At 37.0% G+C, this 17,682-nt stretch overlaps 1 protein-coding gene across 2 annotated transcripts in view; it reads left to right on the forward strand.

The window, feature by feature from the left end:
- LOC121409143 (phosphatidylserine decarboxylase proenzyme, mitochondrial-like) overlaps window positions 1-17,682 on the forward strand; it is a 37,943-nt gene extending 20,261 nt beyond the window's left edge. Inside the window, exons 1-6 of one of the 2 annotated variants that reach the window (XM_041600977.1) lie at window positions 3,750-4,556; window positions 6,131-6,367; window positions 14,940-15,086; window positions 15,537-15,681; window positions 16,292-16,452; window positions 17,066-17,682. In XM_041600977.1, the coding sequence (XP_041456911.1) occupies window positions 4,203-4,556; window positions 6,131-6,367; window positions 14,940-15,086; window positions 15,537-15,681; window positions 16,292-16,452; window positions 17,066-17,305 (1,284 nt within the window). In that variant the 5' untranslated portion in view covers window positions 3,750-4,202 and the 3' untranslated portion in view covers window positions 17,306-17,682. Of the gene's footprint in view, window positions 1-3,749; window positions 4,557-6,130; window positions 6,368-14,939; window positions 15,087-15,536; window positions 15,682-16,291; window positions 16,453-17,065 lie in introns of those variants that run through there. The other variant, XM_041600978.1, reaches the window with a different exon arrangement.

The following is a 17,682-nucleotide window of genomic DNA, read 5'->3' on the forward strand; positions in this document are numbered from 1 at the left end:
GTTAAAACCAATACACTATTTGTCAAAGAGTAGGGTGTTCACCCGGTGTATTGCACCTGCCGGTCCCGTCAAAATCCAAGTCAAGTACCCGATGCGTTTATACCCAGGAGGGTCCTGCATCTAAAAACAAATCAGTCAAAAATGTATACATCCAGATCCAGAAATATCCTGTGCGAGTTTCAGGTTACATGACCAAGGTCAAATGTCATGTATAAGGTCGATGAATTTTGACCCTGTTGGGGGTATTTATTTATTAACCATCATAACTCTAAAAGTTGTATTTTTCTAGTTAATAAAACTTGAACATAAGAGTAATCACTGAACATCTCGTGCGAGTTTCAGGTCACATGACCAATGTCAAAGGTCATTTAAGGTCAATGAACTTTGGCCATGTTGGAGGTAGTTATTAGATTTCTGTCATAACTTTCAAAGTTTATGGATATAGTTTATGAAATGTGGACATAGGGGTAATCAAGTATCACTGACAAGTCTTTGGTCACAAGTCATGATCAAGGTAAAATATCATTTAGAGTTAATAAACGCAGTATTGTATCATAATTATTATGAATGGAGTTTTTTGTGAATAATTATTTTATAGTAGTTTTGAAAGTCACATGCCATATTGAATCGCGTAATGCAGGTGAGACTCCCAGAGGCGCTCCACTTATTTGATATTCTAATCTGACACTGGATAAATAAACATGTTTAAGCACGTTCTAAATAAAGAACAAGATGCGTATCTGAATAAACATGCGTGCACATGTGTTTGATTTAGACCTAGAATCTGGGCATTCTGAAATCATTATTTTTTATCATGAAAATTAATGCGAACGCGAAGCGCGGTTTCCCCTTTTTCCTTCCCCCTTATTTTGGCTCCGCAAATGGGGGGGGGGGCTCAGGCCCTCTTCTCGGAACTGCCAATGAAAGAGAAGCATGGTGAACTCCACGGAGGCCGCTTTAGCTGTATTGTAGAGAAAGTTTCTTACAATCCGATTGGTTAAAACTTATAACGTGGACTGAACAGCCATGTAGCTGTATGGTTTCTCGCATTCTGATTGATCAAAACTATGCAACCGTACAACTACGCAACTATACAGTCAGGCCGCAGCGCCCGGACAATCGCACGTATTTATACAACTCGTATGCACGAAAGTTTTGTCTCTGCATATGTAATGAGCAATGACAGACCTGGATTCGCAATAGAATAACTCTGGAAAGAAATGACACATTTTCATGAAATCTTCGGGGTTATGGAGATAAAACTATGAAATTTCATTTGTCTATATAAAGAAAAATCTTAGGTGAATTATAGAAATACTTGAAAATCTAAGAGATTTAACGGAGCCAAAAGTGTATTGCTATATACTCGTTTACAAAACATCTTGAAAATTAAGTTCTTTATACACGATTCACCGAAATAATAGCTTCAGAGTATCAATAAACCTTCTTTCTAGCAAACAGCACCCATAATGTAATATTCTACGATCTATACCAGTCAGGTGCTAGCAAAATATGGCGAAGTCTGTTCGACGGCCATGGCTGCGTGGTACTGATTGGTTAAAACTATATACAACTTTATTTTACGAAACTGTTAATCTGTTCGACGGCCATGACTGTATGGTTTCTCGCGTTCTGATTGGTAAAAACTACACCGTGAAACTATACAGCTATGATCCACACGGCTGCATTGTTGTCCAGATGTCATTTATGACACTTTGTCCCGCAAACGTGGCAACTACTTGTTTAGTTATAAAGGTTTGTGTTTGTTTTGATTGGTCAAAACTGTAACTATGCAATCTACTCGAATAATGGCACCATCGGCTCGCCATATAGACGGCCGACGCTACAACCCGCTGTGATGGCACAACCCCCCCCCAAAAAAAAGGCCAAATGAGAAAGAAAATGCAAAAGTGTAAGATATGTTAGTTTCTTATCATTTCAAAACCTATCACAGAGTTTGATTCTCATGAAAGGGCAACTAGTTTGCTTCGGTTCGCTTCGCTCCCTCGGGACTTTAATTAAGAAACTTTTGCTGTGCCCCCTCATTTTTTTACTTGTCATGCTAAATGGTCCTCTGCCATCAATGAAAGTCCACCCCAGAAAATGTCGATTTGAATTGATATATAGAGAAAAACTAAACTTGCATAACGCTGAAAATTTCATCCGATAATCGGACGTAGATATAGGAAGAAAGTCATGACATTTTAAAGTTTTGCTTATTTTTTCACAAAACAGTGATATTATGCACAAAAATGAGACAGTCGGTGATGTCACTCACTATTTCTTTCTTTTTTTATTGTTGGAATTATACAATATTTCGCTTTTTACAGATTTGAGAATATACCTTGGTCACATTTGCACTACGGGGGCCGTATATACGGCGAGTCGAAAACAGCCGTTTTATTGATTTTAATTCAAACCAATAAAGTAGTTGGTACAAAAAATGTTAAAACGGCTGTTTTCGACTCACCGTACGGCCGCCGTAGAGCAAATGTGACCAAGGTATTAGGACCAACTTGTCTGAACAATACAGTATTGAACAATGCTTGTTCCACATTTTTAGGGAGGATTGTTGTTTCACTTGACAATGAGGAGAAAATAGAATATATTTCATATTACAAAATACAAAAGAAATAGTAAGTGGATGACGTCATCAGTCTCCTCATTTACATACCTACCAGAATTTGCATATAAATGTTTTTGTTGAAATTTTAAGATGTCTTTACTTTCTTATTTTACATCCGATTTTGACGAAATTTTTAGTATTACTTTTTTTGGATATTTCTTTTTTTATTCAAATCAACTTTTTTATGGGGGTGGATTTGTCCGTTAAAAATCCTGTTCACATTACCAGCGGGGAAACTTTGGCTCTTTGCCCCCCTCCCTGTTACGCCCCTGGGAACAAGACACCCCCCCCCCCTTCATCTCCGAAAAGTGGGGGTATATCGGGTCCCCCAAGGTTTTACACGTAGTCCGGTATCGAACGATTCTCCAGTCTTTAGTCTGCATCGTGAAACATTTATCCCGACATGTCATTAGCCAAACATATTGGATTAATGCAGAATTGCAGCTACCTAACAGTTACTTCTGACATTAAATCTATATACCCAAATTGGTAATGCCCGTATTTCAAATTGATAAGTTCATCTTTTATTTAAACTCATGAAACTTAATTTATGTACCAATTTTGGTATATAGATCTATTTAAATGTCGGGAGTAAAGTTAGGTATATCCCATTATTCCATAGAGATGCATGCGTTATTAGTGATACGATTACATGTCTATGATACATCATTGCAAGGTCCCTCGGAGAGGACCTGATCCGTTGGTCCCCTGGTTGCTTGCCCACAGCCCACAGGCATTCGTGCTTTCTTAGCAGTCAGGTAAAAAAAACCCTCGGTATAACCATGGAACCTACCACGCCAACCACGGTATAACATAGCATAATGTGCATCCAAATATGTCGGTTTGGATGTCAGACTAATATATCGACCTCCATATAGCGAGGCCATGATGAGCCGGCAGCCATTTGATATGAGCTCATGAGGTGATTTCTGAAGAGGTCAAACGGTTGCGAGTGCTAGCCTTTTCCCTGGTATTTTTTTTTGTGTGTGAAATAAGCTAGCGACTGGTTGAAAGTATTTTTGACAGCCCTTAACTTTGCTTTTTATATCGATTCTCAGACTTTATATTTTTGAACTATCGACGTAAAAGACAAGTGACTTAATGGTGTACGTTGTTTAAATTGTTCATTTATTGATTGGTGAATGTTAGTGACATCTTGAAAAAGAACACGTCGAGTAACCCTAGAAATGGCGCATGCGCCCTTATTCAAGTCTTCCCGTACGGGAATTGAGAGGGGAAGCAACGTTCTACGTCGATCCGTCTTTAAATTTCATATTTTCCTTTTCCTTGGTATTTTTATGAACACGAATGGCACCTAAAGGAAAAGGATTTGTCATGGAATACATATGGTCTATTCTTTTTATCATCAATTTGTGATTTTCCACGAAAATTGCATGAAAAGTTACCTCTTCAGTGTCAGTCTCCGTCTCAACAACCACACGACAGCTGCACAGGGAGTCGACCCGGCTCCTCGTGTATAAAAAGTAGGCGCGGTCACTGTGCTTTGTGTGGAAGTGGACCCTGACTTGGAAATTGAATTGAACTGAGGCGAAGACGAGGAAAAGACTTTTTCAAGATGGAAGTTCTTGTTCTTCTCGGACATATTCCGGCATTCCTGAGCATATTCCTGACTGTACAGACTTGGTATTTCATCTATGTAAATTTTCTACCTTTCGTTGGACAGTTACCATACCTAAAACGTGTGAATCCATACAAAGCTTGTCTGCGAATCGGATACATTTTGTTGCCATGGTGTGAATTTTTGGACGTTAAGATTCGAGTCCCGGAGTCGGCAGAAGATGAAGATATTGATTTGGGAGACAATGAGGAATCACAAAAATCTTCAAGTTTCGATAAGGCCAAGGATAATTTAATAGACAGTGACTTTGATTATGCAGAGGAGCAATTTACGGCTTACAGGAATTTCTTTGTGAGTGATTTTGTCGTCTCATCATGAAGAAGGCATAAAATCTTTCCTAAATCTAAGAGAATTTGATATATAAATTCTAGAATCTACAATATGCCCTTGGTGAAATGAAGGTTTCATGAAAATGTGGCAAAGAGTAACGGTATTTGCTCAATGGAGTTAGGATTTTTTATTAAAGTTTTGATGTCCATGTTGTGTGATGTACTAATATCCAACAATCGTCATTTTCTCGAAGAATTGAAAGTGAATTTATTTGTTCATGTATGTAGGCTATCAGATGCATCTTATGTATCAGATGCATCATCCATTTCATACCTCGTAAGAAAAATATTTCATTGGAATTTAGATCTACATGTAGATCTCTACATTTGCGAAATTAAGTTTAAAAAATCATAGCTACCGTACTTGTATCTTAATCTTTGATGGTTTTTCATCAAACCACCACCAATTCCCCTTTAGGCTTCTTATATTGTAAGTTTTTTTTATTCAAGTAGATTATAGAGATACTGAATAAACTTCTTTTCTGGAAATTTCTAACGTGAAAGTTAGCCAACATTGTTCAGCAGAACAGCTGATGGTAAGGGTCTTTAAGCTAATTCAATATGCACCACTCATTGCCCATAAATGTCAGTGCCAAAATGTACACTGGATGTATGGAGCTGTGACTGCAGTGTGATGAAGAATTCCTGTTCAAATTTCTGCATACATTGTACATACTGTAATCACAAAATGCAGAGAAAAACCCACAACTCTTAAAGTTGAAGTTTTGGAGTTTAATTTTCTTACAATAATCTGTCAGCATTGTTAGAGATTGATGCACAGGAAATGTACAATTTTTTGCATGATAACTTGAGTGCGTAATTTTAGAACCCCTTCCAATTCTGGCGGTGAAATTAGTAGTAGTTTGGAAAAAGCCCAACAGAATTTTCACTTTAGTGAGTATATAGTATTGTGATATCTTTCTTGGTAATCTATAAAATATTTACCACAAATTAGAGTACAACAAATCAGTTCCAAGTATTCAAAATTGTAATTTTTATCCTTTGTAAAAGCTTTATTGTAAATTCCCCTAAACCAACAGAAACTGAAGCTTTTTGTCTGTGCCTCGAATTTTACTTTAAAAATATACAGTGTATCTTGTCAATCATCTACATTGTATGTGTAGTCTTCTCTTTTCTCCATCATACTTGAGCATTAGTCTTGAGAGTTACTTTAATTTTTGTTTGTCATTTTGTTAATACCCACAATCACAGTAAAATTTTAAATTATGTCAGCTGAAAATTCACTTGACCCAGGTTAGTGAAGTGCAATACACTCTGCAATGGGCGATTCCAAATATTTTACATCAGTGCAGCACCAAAATAAAAAAGATTTGCCTTGAGATGGGACAGTCTTAATTGGAGTATTCTGCCTGCTCGATCTATGTAAGGCAATCAAAATTGTGCACCAACACCAAACATACTAATTTTTATTGTCACATTTCGTTAGACTAAATTTATTTTTCAATATAACTGTTGATTTGTTGTAGACAATTCAATGAAAATTATTTTCTTTTTTAAACTCCTCTACATCTCTAGGTCAATTTGTACCGCATCGTACCATTCCGATCATTATCCAGGTTATGGGGTCAAGTAAATAGTGTAGAGGTACCGCTCTTTCTTCGCGCTCCCATGTACGGTCTCTATGCACGACTTTTCAACTGTAACCTAGGTGAGGCTCTTGTAGAAGATTTCAAGCAGTACAAGAATCTCCAAGAGTTTTTTATGCGAGAACTCAAGCCTGATGTAAGGCCAGTAGATGCACATCACACACTGGTGAGTACAGTAACTTTTAAAAGCATGAGAAGCAGACAGGAGTGCATCTACATGTACACATGTTCATGCATGTTTTTTTTTTATCCTAAGTGTTAAATGATTCTGATATTCTGATCAGATTTTTTTTATATCCTCCATTCCCTGTAAATTAGTGGCCGGGCTTACTATGTTTACATTTGCTGAATGTCTTGTAGTAGGGTCTGTGTTCTTTGTCTATGAAGCTTACTTGTCCCACTTGCATAGTAAGAGCTGGCCCCACTCAACTTTACTTGCTCAACTCGCTTTCACATGTTATATGCAAGGAGCCCAACTTGAAACTGATACTATATCTCAAGTGATGAATCAATCATTTTGTGAAGATACCGGTATTTAGGAAACCAAAAATAACCATGATTCTTGTCACCACCTGAATCGAACTTTAGGTCTCATCAAATATTTTTTTTAATTAGGCCTACAGAAAATTATTATAAAAAAGTATTGAAAAAATTATATTCCAATAAGGAACATTGATACTACTTGAGCTCTACATAAATTTAATTTTCGCCACCAATATCATACAACTGATGTATTATAAAAAGTAATCTAAATAGATGTGTGTATTCTGGGACCTGAGCATGTGTAATTTACAGTAAGTCTTTCCAACGTAAAGGTCTAAATGTACATTAGCCAATGTTTACCCCCTTGTAATGTTTTATATGTGGGTGGAATGACACATTGGATTAATAAAAGTCTCATATGATGGCCCTCTAAAAAAATAGAATTAAAATATCCCTCTTCAAGAAATGCATTTTTTAAAATTGACATGATAAATGATTTGTGATCACCGGGTAGTTTGATATCATCCTATTATAATTGATGACATTGTGCACTGTAAAGTTTGTGCAAGTGTCACATTTGTGTGTGTTTGTCAACTCACTGAGAAAGCCTTCTTCCCTTTTTGAAATCATCCTTGCATGTAGCTTAAATGTGAATCGGTACTTGTTTATTTTGCATATTTCTAACACGGCTTTATGAACCACCACAAATTTATAACTTCCATGTAAAAAAAAATCATGTAATAAATTTGATTCAATCTCAATTTGAGTTTTGTAATTGCAAACTCATCCCTGGTGTGACTTCATAAAGTATAATGTAAATATGGACTTTGATGTTGACTTGAAAGTTGAAACCCTCTTTTAAATATTATTTACATAATTATATAAAAATTAACCTACAGGTGACATTCACATTCATTGCTTGAACAATGCACCCCAAGTTTCATCATGCCTTGTTTGAGTGAGGTCATGGGTTGTTTTTTTTACCTCCTTCAATTATGAATGAATACTCCTTGACACAGAATCATGTAGGATCTGGTGAAGAATGTTTGAAGGACTAATTTATTTTCGCCTTGCAAGTGTACATATACCACTGTTTATTTGAACTCTTTGTTTTGAGCCACAACCACCCCAGACCTAGCAGCTAATCAGAAGCAACGATAACAGATCATTGTTTAATAAGATTAGGTTTTCAAAAGAAAATTTATGCCTTTTCCCCTGTTTAACAATAATAGTATGGGAATACCTGAACATGAAAACAAATCTGCATCTACAAGGAGAAATACAAATATTTCTTGACTAAATACAAGACTAAATCATGCATGAAAGATTACTTTCTGTAGAATGTGTGTTGACTTGTATCACAGTCAACTCAATTCGGGGGATGCCATTTATTCATACAATTTGCTTCATTGTTCATTTGTAGTTGGGATTTCAATACTTTAATTGACCCCTCATCTCCAATACAAACTGACAGGCATACATGTATGAATACAATATTACATGTACATACATGTAGATACTCTGCTTGTATGGCAAATCCTTGATGAGCATATGCGTATTCCACCTGGATATATATTCATCCAGCCACTTGGATTTTTTTTGCACTTCAGGTTTTTTTTTCATATAAGTTAGGATTCTTATGACACAGACTAAGAAATCATCACTGGTTCTGTATATAGCCAGTCTTGAGTTTACATACATTTCTATTTTTTTGCAGGCTTGTTAAATTTATGCATTTCCATTACACATGTTAGAATGTTCTGCCTCTTGCAGTATTTCTATGTTTTGCACCACTGGAAAACGATGATAACTGAACAATATTGATTGATTTTTGTCTCACCTGCGAAGCAAAGTGAGACTATAGGCGCCGCTTTTCCGACGGCGGCGGCGGCGTCAACATCAAATCTTAACCTGAGGTTAAGTTTTTGAAATGACGTCATAACTTAGAAAGTATATGGACCTAGTTCATGAAACTTGGCCATAAGGTTGATCAAGTATTACTGAACATCCTATTAGAGTTTCATGTCACATGACCAAGGTCAAAGGTCATTTAGGGTCAATGAACTTAGACCATGTTGGAGGATTCAACATCGAAATCTTAACCTGAGGTTAAGTTTTTGAAATGTCATCATAACTTAGAAAATATATATACCTAGTTCATGAAACTTGGACATAAGGTTAATCAAGTATCACTGAACATCCTGCATGAGTTTCACGTCACATGACCAAGGTCAAAGGTCATTTAGGGTCAATGAACTTTGGCCGAATTGGGGATATCTGTTGAATTCCCATCATAACTTTGAAAGTTTATGGATCTGATTCATGAAACTTAGACATAATAGTAATCAAGCATCACTGAAAGTTTTGAGCAAGTTTCAGGTCTCATGATTAAGGTCAAAGGTCATTTAGGGTCAATGAACTTTGGCCGAATCGGGGGTATCTGTTGAATTACCATCATAACTTTAAAAGTTTATTGGTCTAGTTCATTAAACTTGGACATTAGAGTAATCAAGTATCACTGAACATCCTGTGTGCGTTTCAGGTCACATGACTAGGGACAGTGATTTTCCGTTTAAAAAAATTGCCTTTTCCGTTTCAGAAAATCTCAAATTCCGTTTCAGCACGTCAGGAAACGGAAATTCCGTTTCCCCATTGACTTTGTACACACGGAAAAGTGACAATTCCGTTTCCAAATTGAATAGCAAAATGAACGTACACTCGCACTGGTCAAACTTTATATCTGCTACTGTACCAACAACACAATAGAATCCATTCTAATCGGATATATGCGGGTGTAAATAATATTTTTACAAAGACATTTAGCATGCATACATCCTCACCTCTCACATCATTAGCATTATTTTACGGTGAAATGATTTTTCATCGATAATTTGGGGGGTTTTCTGACATCGTTATCATCAGTCAACGCATCAGTCAACGGCTTTTGCCAATCCGCCATCTTGGATTTTAAGACCACGATATCGTGCTGTTACATCTTCAAACGTAGAGGGCAGCAACACACGACCGTGCATAGTTGGAACAATATGTGTACAGTACAGTGCAGTGAAGCCCAACCCGGATGGCGCGGCTAGCTGGCCGGGTACGGGCGTGGGATACTGTACAATCGAGTGTGCTGATGTCGGGTGCAGTCATTATTTGTGAATTGTCATGATTGTAGCGAAGTGAGATCGTGTTTTCTGGGGTTTTGTGACCATTTAATGTACTCATTTTGTTGTGATTTTGGAGTAATTTCTTTTGCTATTCTGTGTATTTTGAGGGAAAATGCATTTTCCGTGATTTTCCGTTTGAAATGCCACTTTCCGTTTCAAAAAGCATTTTCCGTGAATTCCGTCCGTTTTCCGCGATCGCGGAAAATCACTGTCCCTACATGACCAAGGTCAAAGGTCAATTAACTTTGGCTGAATTGGGTGTATCTGTTGAATTACCATCATAAATTTGAAAGTTTATGGACCTGATTCATGAAACTTGTACAAATGGACATAGGTCATGTAATATCCTCCAAGGTTTTATGTCTTTACCATGGTATTAAAAGTCAGAAAATTAGGTACAAGGACAGTCTGTGGTCATCCAGTATGTCGAAAATCTGAGATGACTTCCAAAAATCAGAGTCTAAAATGACTACTGTTACTTTAAAAAAAGGACATAGTTTATTTAAATCCACCAAGGAGATATGATTTCGGTGTCCACACTAAAGTTTCATGTTTAAAATTATGCGTTTAGACTGGTCACATTGATATGCAGTTGTCCAGTTTGCATAAAAAATCTAAGATGGTTTTCAAAAAAGACATCTAAAACGACTCATATCTCTCAATGGTCAGAGTTGTACATAATCTATCTATAAGAAATAATGTTGGTGTCTAAATTTGGTATAAAGGGTCAAATAATATATTTGGACAAGTAACAAGGATGGTAAATATTTCATTTTTGTCTCACCTGCATAACAGAGTGAGACTAAAGGCGCCGCTATTCCGACGGCAGCGGCGACGGCGTCAACATCAAATCTTAACCTAAGGTTAAATTTTTGAAATGACATCATAACTTAGAAAATATATGGACCTAGTTCATTAAACTTGGACATAAGGTTAATCAAGTATCACCAAACATCCTGCACGAGTTTCACGTCACATGACCAAGGTCAAAGGTCATTTAGGGTCAATGAACTTTGGCCGATTTGGGGGCATCTGTTGAATTACAATCAAAACTTTAAAAGTTTTTGGATCTGATACATGAAAAGTGGACATAATAGTGATCAAGTATCACTGAACATCCTGTGCAAGTTTCAGGTCACATGATCAAGGTCAAAGGTCATTTAGGATCATTGAACTTTGGCCAAATTGGGGGTATTTGTTGAATTACCATCATAACTTTGAAAGTATGTTTGTCTAGTTCATAAAACTTGGACATAAGAGTAATCAAGTATCACTGAACATCCTGTGCGCATTTTAGGTCACATGACCAAGGTCAAAGAACCTTGGCCATAATGGGGGTATCTGTTGAATTACCATCATAACTTTGAAAGTTTATGGATCTGACTTTTGAAACTTGGACATAAGAGTAATCCAGTATCACTGAATATCCTGTGCAAGTTTCAGGTCACATGTTCAAGGTCAAAGGTCATGTGAGGTCAATGAACTTTGGACACGTTGGGGGTATTTGTTGAATTACCATCCTATCTCTAAGTGTATTGGTCTAGTTCATAAAACGTGGAAATAATAGTGACCAAGTATCACTGAACATCTTGTGCGAGTTATAGTAGTTTTCAAAGTCGGCACTGCTTCTATATAGAATCGCGTGATGCAGTTGAGACCGCCAAAGGCATTCCATTTGTTTCAAAACTCATGGTGGATTCTAAGCTTTCATCAAAATGGGTATGTTTACCAACTCATGAAACAACTTATCCCCATGCATATAAGTGCAGGCACCAAGATTATTTCTCACAGGTGGATATTGTATGAACTATGAGCAGGGCCGTCGCCAGGGGGGGGGGGTGCGGAGGGTGCGAACCCCCCTTCAGAACCTCCCCCCCCAAAAAAAAGAAAAAGACACACAGACACCGAAACTGCATTGAGGAACAATAGGCATGTTGACCAGTATGTACTTTCTATATCCATTCGGGCCGGCGGGCTATATAACTGCATGAAATTGAGTTAATACGTTGTTTTTGTGTTTTTGTTTTTTTTTCATAAAAAGCACCCCCCCCCCCCTAGAAAAAAGCTGGTGACGGCCCTGATGAGCATCAACACCAGTGTGTTGGCTCAGTTGGTAGAGCGCCTATTTCACAACTGGGAGGTCGGGGGTTCAAGCTACCCTGTTTGGCGTTCAACGATTAAAGGGATAGTGGCTGCCGGGCCCATGATCAATTGGGCAAAGCAAATTTTCTGAGTATTTCATTTCATGTCTATTTTGAACAATAAATTATGGATTTTAATTTTTTCATCTAGAACCCATTTTTGAAGCCAACTTTTAGAAGGAAAGTACATGTAGATAACTGCATTCATGGTAACCAGTCCCAAAGTATTTTCAACCCTTAAAACCCTAGCGTAGACACGAATATAATACACTCAAGGTGTATTTGTAATGTTCTTTATTCATTTTTAAGTAACAACAGTCATTTAATACCCCTATTTAAAAGCCATCTTCTTTTTTTGGACATACCTGACACCTTACTGTCCTTTCATCTTAACGCAATGCACGAATTGACCCTTAAAATTCTAGTGTAGACGGCAAAATCATACCTCCGAGGTGTAATTCTAATAAACTATTTATACTTTTAAGTAAAAACAGTCAATTTACACCACTTTTTTTTTTAAAGTCGTCTTGGATTTTAACATACAGACAACTGACTGGTCTTGTAACTAACCCTGGTGTATTACTTGACCCTTTAAACCATAGTTTAGACACCAAACTCATATTCCCCAGACAGATATTGAACAAACTATGTCCTTTTCTTAAAAAAAAAGGTAACATCAGACATTTTGCACTCCATTTTTAGAAGCCATCTTGGAATTTTGAACATACTAGACCAATGAGTGTCATTGTAACTTGTCCTATATAATTTGACCCTTGAAACCATAGTTTAGACACCAAAATCATACATCACCGGTGGATATAAAATGAGCTATGTCACATTTAAGTATCAGCAGCCACTTTAGAATCAATTTTTAGAAGCCATATTGGATTTTTGGTCATACCAGACCAGATTATGTTCTTATAACTTGTCCTAATGTATTATTTTGAACCTTGAAATCAGACACTAAAATCGCATCTCCCAGGCCGATATGAATGTCTGCTTTAAGTAACAACAGTCAATTTAGAATAATTTTTTTAAGCCAATTTAGATTTTTTGACAACCCAGGCCACAAAATGTACTTGTAACTTGCCCTAATGTATTAATTGACCCTTGAAACCAGTGGTTTAGACAAAATCACATATCCCAGGCCAAAATGAAATGAGCTATGTCCGCTTTAAATATCAGCAGCCTTTTTTGTAGGATCGGTTTTTGGAAGCCATCTTCTATTTTTGGACATACCAGACCACTGACTGTCCTTGTAACTTATCCTATTACTTTATTTGACCATTGAAACCAGTGGTTTAGACATCACAGTCACAACTCCCAGGGCAAAATGAAATGAGCTATGTCTGCTTTCAGTAATAGTAGCAGTTTCAGAATTAATTTTTGGAATCCATCTCAGATTTTTGCACATTACAGACCACTGACTTTCCTTGTATCTTGTCCCAATGTATTATTTGACCCATCTAACCATGTTATAGACACAGAAAAATCATATTTCTAGATATTGAGCAAACTGTCGTTTTTGTCTCACCTGCATAGCAGAGTGAGACTGTAGGCGCCGCTTTTCGGAAAAGCGGCGGCGGCGGCATCTATATCAAATCTTAACCTGAGGTTAAGTTTTTGAAATGGCATCATAACTTAGAAAGTATATGGACCTAGTTCATGAAACTTGGCCATAAGGTTGATCAAGTATTACTGAACATCCTATTAGAATTTCATGTCACATGACCAAGGTCAAAGGTCATTTAGGGTCAATGAACTTAGACCATGTGGAGGAATCAACATCAAAATCTTAACCTGAGGTTAAGTTTTTGAAATGTCATCATAACTTAGGAAATATATGGACCTAGATCATTAAACTTGGACATAAGGTTAATCAAGTATCGCCAAACATCCTGCATGAGTTTCACGTCACATGACCAAGGTCAAAGGTCATTTAAGGTCAATGAACTTTGGCCGAGTTGGGGGCATCTGTTGAATTACAATCAAAACTTTAAAAGTTTTTGGATCTGATACATGAAACGTGGACATAATAGTAATTAAGTATCACTCAACATCCTGTGCAAGTTTCAGGTTACATGATCAAGGTCAAATGTCATTTAGGGTCAATAAACTTTGGCCGAATTAGGGGTATTTGTTGAATTACCATCATAACTTTGAAAGTATGTTGGTCTAGTTCATAAAACTTGGACATAAGAGTAATCAAGTATCACTGAACATCCTGTGCGCATTTTAGGTCACATTAACAAGGTCAAAGGTCAATGAACTTTGGCCATAATGGGGGTATCTGTTGAATTACCATCATAACTTTGCAAGTTTATTGATCTGACTTTTGAAACTTGGACATAAGAGTAATCAAGTATCACTGAATATCCTGTGCAAGTTTCAGGTCACATGATCAAGGTCAAAGGTCATGTTAGGTCAGTGAATTTTGGCAACCTTGGGGTATTTGTTGAATTACCATCCTATCTCTGTAAGTGTATTGGTCTAGTTCATAAAATGTGGAAATAAGAGTAACCAAGTATCACTGAACTTCTTGTGCGAGTTAAGTAGTTTTCAAAGTCAGCACTGCTGCTATGTTGAATCGCGTGATGCAGGTGAGACGGCTAGAGGCATTCCACTTGTTCTAGAAAGTGACTGGTCAAAATTCAAAAACAAAATTGCACCAGCTGATTTATTTACATTTGGCAGAGCATCTCAGATTGTGTTTTCTGTATTGTAATTTTGAGAGGATACAAACAGCTTTGGATACTTTGAATGATTTCTGCCAGCATTTACAGGTAATTGTAAGACAGCGGACACTAGAGAAATCTGAAAACAACTGACAACAGGTACCCACTTCCTAAAAAATGTTTTGTCACATGCGAACAGTAGTTTGGAAAATTTCCCCTTGATTTTTGAAGACCACTTATTTGTATGTTTTTTACATTACCCCATTCAGGTGAGCCCTTGTGATGGTAGGGTCCTCCACTTTGGTAAAGTAGAGAAGAGCAAGCTAGAGCAAGTCAAAGGAGTCACCTACTCTCTCAAAGAATTCTTAGGACCAAGGTCTACAATCCCAGCAGATGCTGTAGATGGCAAGTATGAGGTATAAATGAAAGCATTTCTTTCTTTGATGATCAATACCATGATTGACTAGCATAACATGTACAATTTGCAAAGTGCAGGTGATGTATTTAGTAAGGTTAGATTGAAAGTATGTCCAGGGTGATTTTGTCTTGATGAAGATATTGACTAGTCTTTTGCAAGAACATTTTAAAAAGCAAGTGTCTTGTCATAAAATTCAATTTAGATGCAATATTGCATTTTTATTAGAAAGTGAAAATATCTAAATAACAAAGAACCACATAGCAAAGCACACAGTCTATACAAGCAAAGATGCATACAAATAGAAATAAATACCAGGAAATTACAAGTTCATGTTGTAGTTTTAGTTTTCTAGTATTTGTATAAAATACCCATTAGTTCCTCTTTCTTGTTATGGAACCCATATGCCAGAGTGATAGTGAATCGTTGTTTTCTTCCTCTACTTTATTAGGTATCTGATGAGGACTATCACTCTTCTCTATGTCAGAAAGAGGGCACTAGTCTTTATCATTGTGTGATATACCTAGCACCAGGTGACTATCATAGGTTCCATTCACCAACCAACTGGACTGCACATCATAGAAGACACTTTCCAGGTATATTACTATCGAGAAGACTTCTATGATTCTCCCTATCCTAAGTGGCACTATGTTAGAATTATTTTCAGTAATATCACACGATAAGTCAAGTTCAAGTGATATATCTTTTACACTGCACTCGCTGTATATATATGTCCGCGCATGAAATACATGTACAATCAAGTAGTAGTGGAATTGTACCGGAATTCTTAAAGCTTGAACTCACCATCTTTTTTTGGTATTTGGTTTTTATTATTACCCCTAAAGTTAATGATTTGTACACATATTTCTGGAGTAAATTGTACTGTCAGGAGTAATAATAATAATATAATATAGGGTATTTACATTGCGCACATATCCACCCTGTTATAGGTGCTCAAGGCGCTCCTATATTACCCGGCTAAGCTAGGCGTTCATAGTGCACACAGCTTTTTAAGGAATTACTTCCTACCGGTACCCATTTACCTCACCTGGGTTGAGTGCAGCACATTGTGGATCAGTTTCTTGTTGAAGGAAATTACGCCATGGCTGGGATTCGAACCCACGACCCACTGTTTCAAAGTCCGAAGACTTATCCACTGGGCCACAACGCTCCACGAAACTGATGTAACGTTATGTCTTTTTGCAGGTGAACTGTTGTCCGTTAATCCTGGTATAGCTAGATGGGTGAGAGGTCTATTCAACTACAATGAGAGGGTTTGTATCACTGGAGAGTGGCAATATGGCTTTTTCTCCCTGACTGCCGTTGGCGCCACCAATGTAGGATCGATTGCATTTTACTGTGATCAGGTATGACTTCATTTAAATCGAGGCTCTGAATTCCTACTTTTATGATTGTTTTAGTATGAACCAGGTTGGTGCTTCAAAAAGCTGTTCAATGACTTTAAATGCGACTAAGAACCTGTTCCAGTCATGCATACAGTCTTGCATTTACTTCATGAAACACCCACCAGACATTCCATAGTTTATCAGATTCTTGGTCATTGTTACTCCCAAGAGCTATAGTTAAAAGTTTTATAGGTTTGAAATGAGTGTTTTGAAAAATCATGTTAATGCAAACTTTAATATCTGTCAAAATTTGATTATGGTTTGTCTGATGTTCACTCCCATGATATCAAACTGGGGAAAAAATGGGTTCTGGCTTAACAGAACAAGTCACCAGTCTTGCATCATGTCTAACTTACAAATAATTTTATGAAATACTGATGAAGTTGATATGTTCAGTCGATCACTTCACTTTTTGTGAAAAACGGAGTGTTAGATGATATATACCAATTTAATACACATTCTTTTTCTGAATTACAATAGGTTGAGAAATCACATATATAACTTCAGAATATGTCTCATCCAAACTTCTAAATATTGTATGCTGTGTAACATACTACTTTTTTCCCATCCTCAGGAGTTGTGCACGAACCTCACAGGGAAGTACAAACCTGGGATCTACTTTGACAAGAGTTTGAAGTCGTGTCATAAAGAGAGCATTGATCACGACGGTGTGGTGATGACCAAAGGAACTGGCATAGGTACCTTCAACCTAGGTTCAACCATTGTGCTTGTCTTTGAGGCACCCAAAGACTTTGAGTTTGTATTCAATAGCGGAGATAAGATCAGGTTAGGAGAGAGACTAGGATCACTCTGAGGGCAATCTAACCTTTCTTCAAGGAAAGGTCTAAACAAAACAGTGCTTTTACACTCCACCATCACAGCAGATTCTACACTTGACCTGATAAATACTGAATTCTGTAATCCCCATATGTTTTGTATAGGGACTTACTGGTTCCAGTATGCAACAGGCTAAATTCATCAGCTTGAATCTTTAGAAGAAAAGTTCACAAAGGAACTGCTGCCAAATGGGTTAGCTAGTAGATTTCTATTTCTTTATATGTATATAGGAGATGCTATTTGAAGGATTGGTGAAAGCAGATCAATGCAAGGAAATGTAAAGATTATTTTTTATCAGAAATGGAATTTACTGGGCAATTCCATAAAATAAACTTTTTGTACATCCGACCCCCA

Source organism: Lytechinus variegatus, chromosome 2 (assembly GCF_018143015.1).
Source record: "Lytechinus variegatus isolate NC3 chromosome 2, Lvar_3.0, whole genome shotgun sequence".
Taxonomy (NCBI): Eukaryota; Metazoa; Echinodermata; class Echinoidea; order Temnopleuroida; family Toxopneustidae; genus Lytechinus; species Lytechinus variegatus.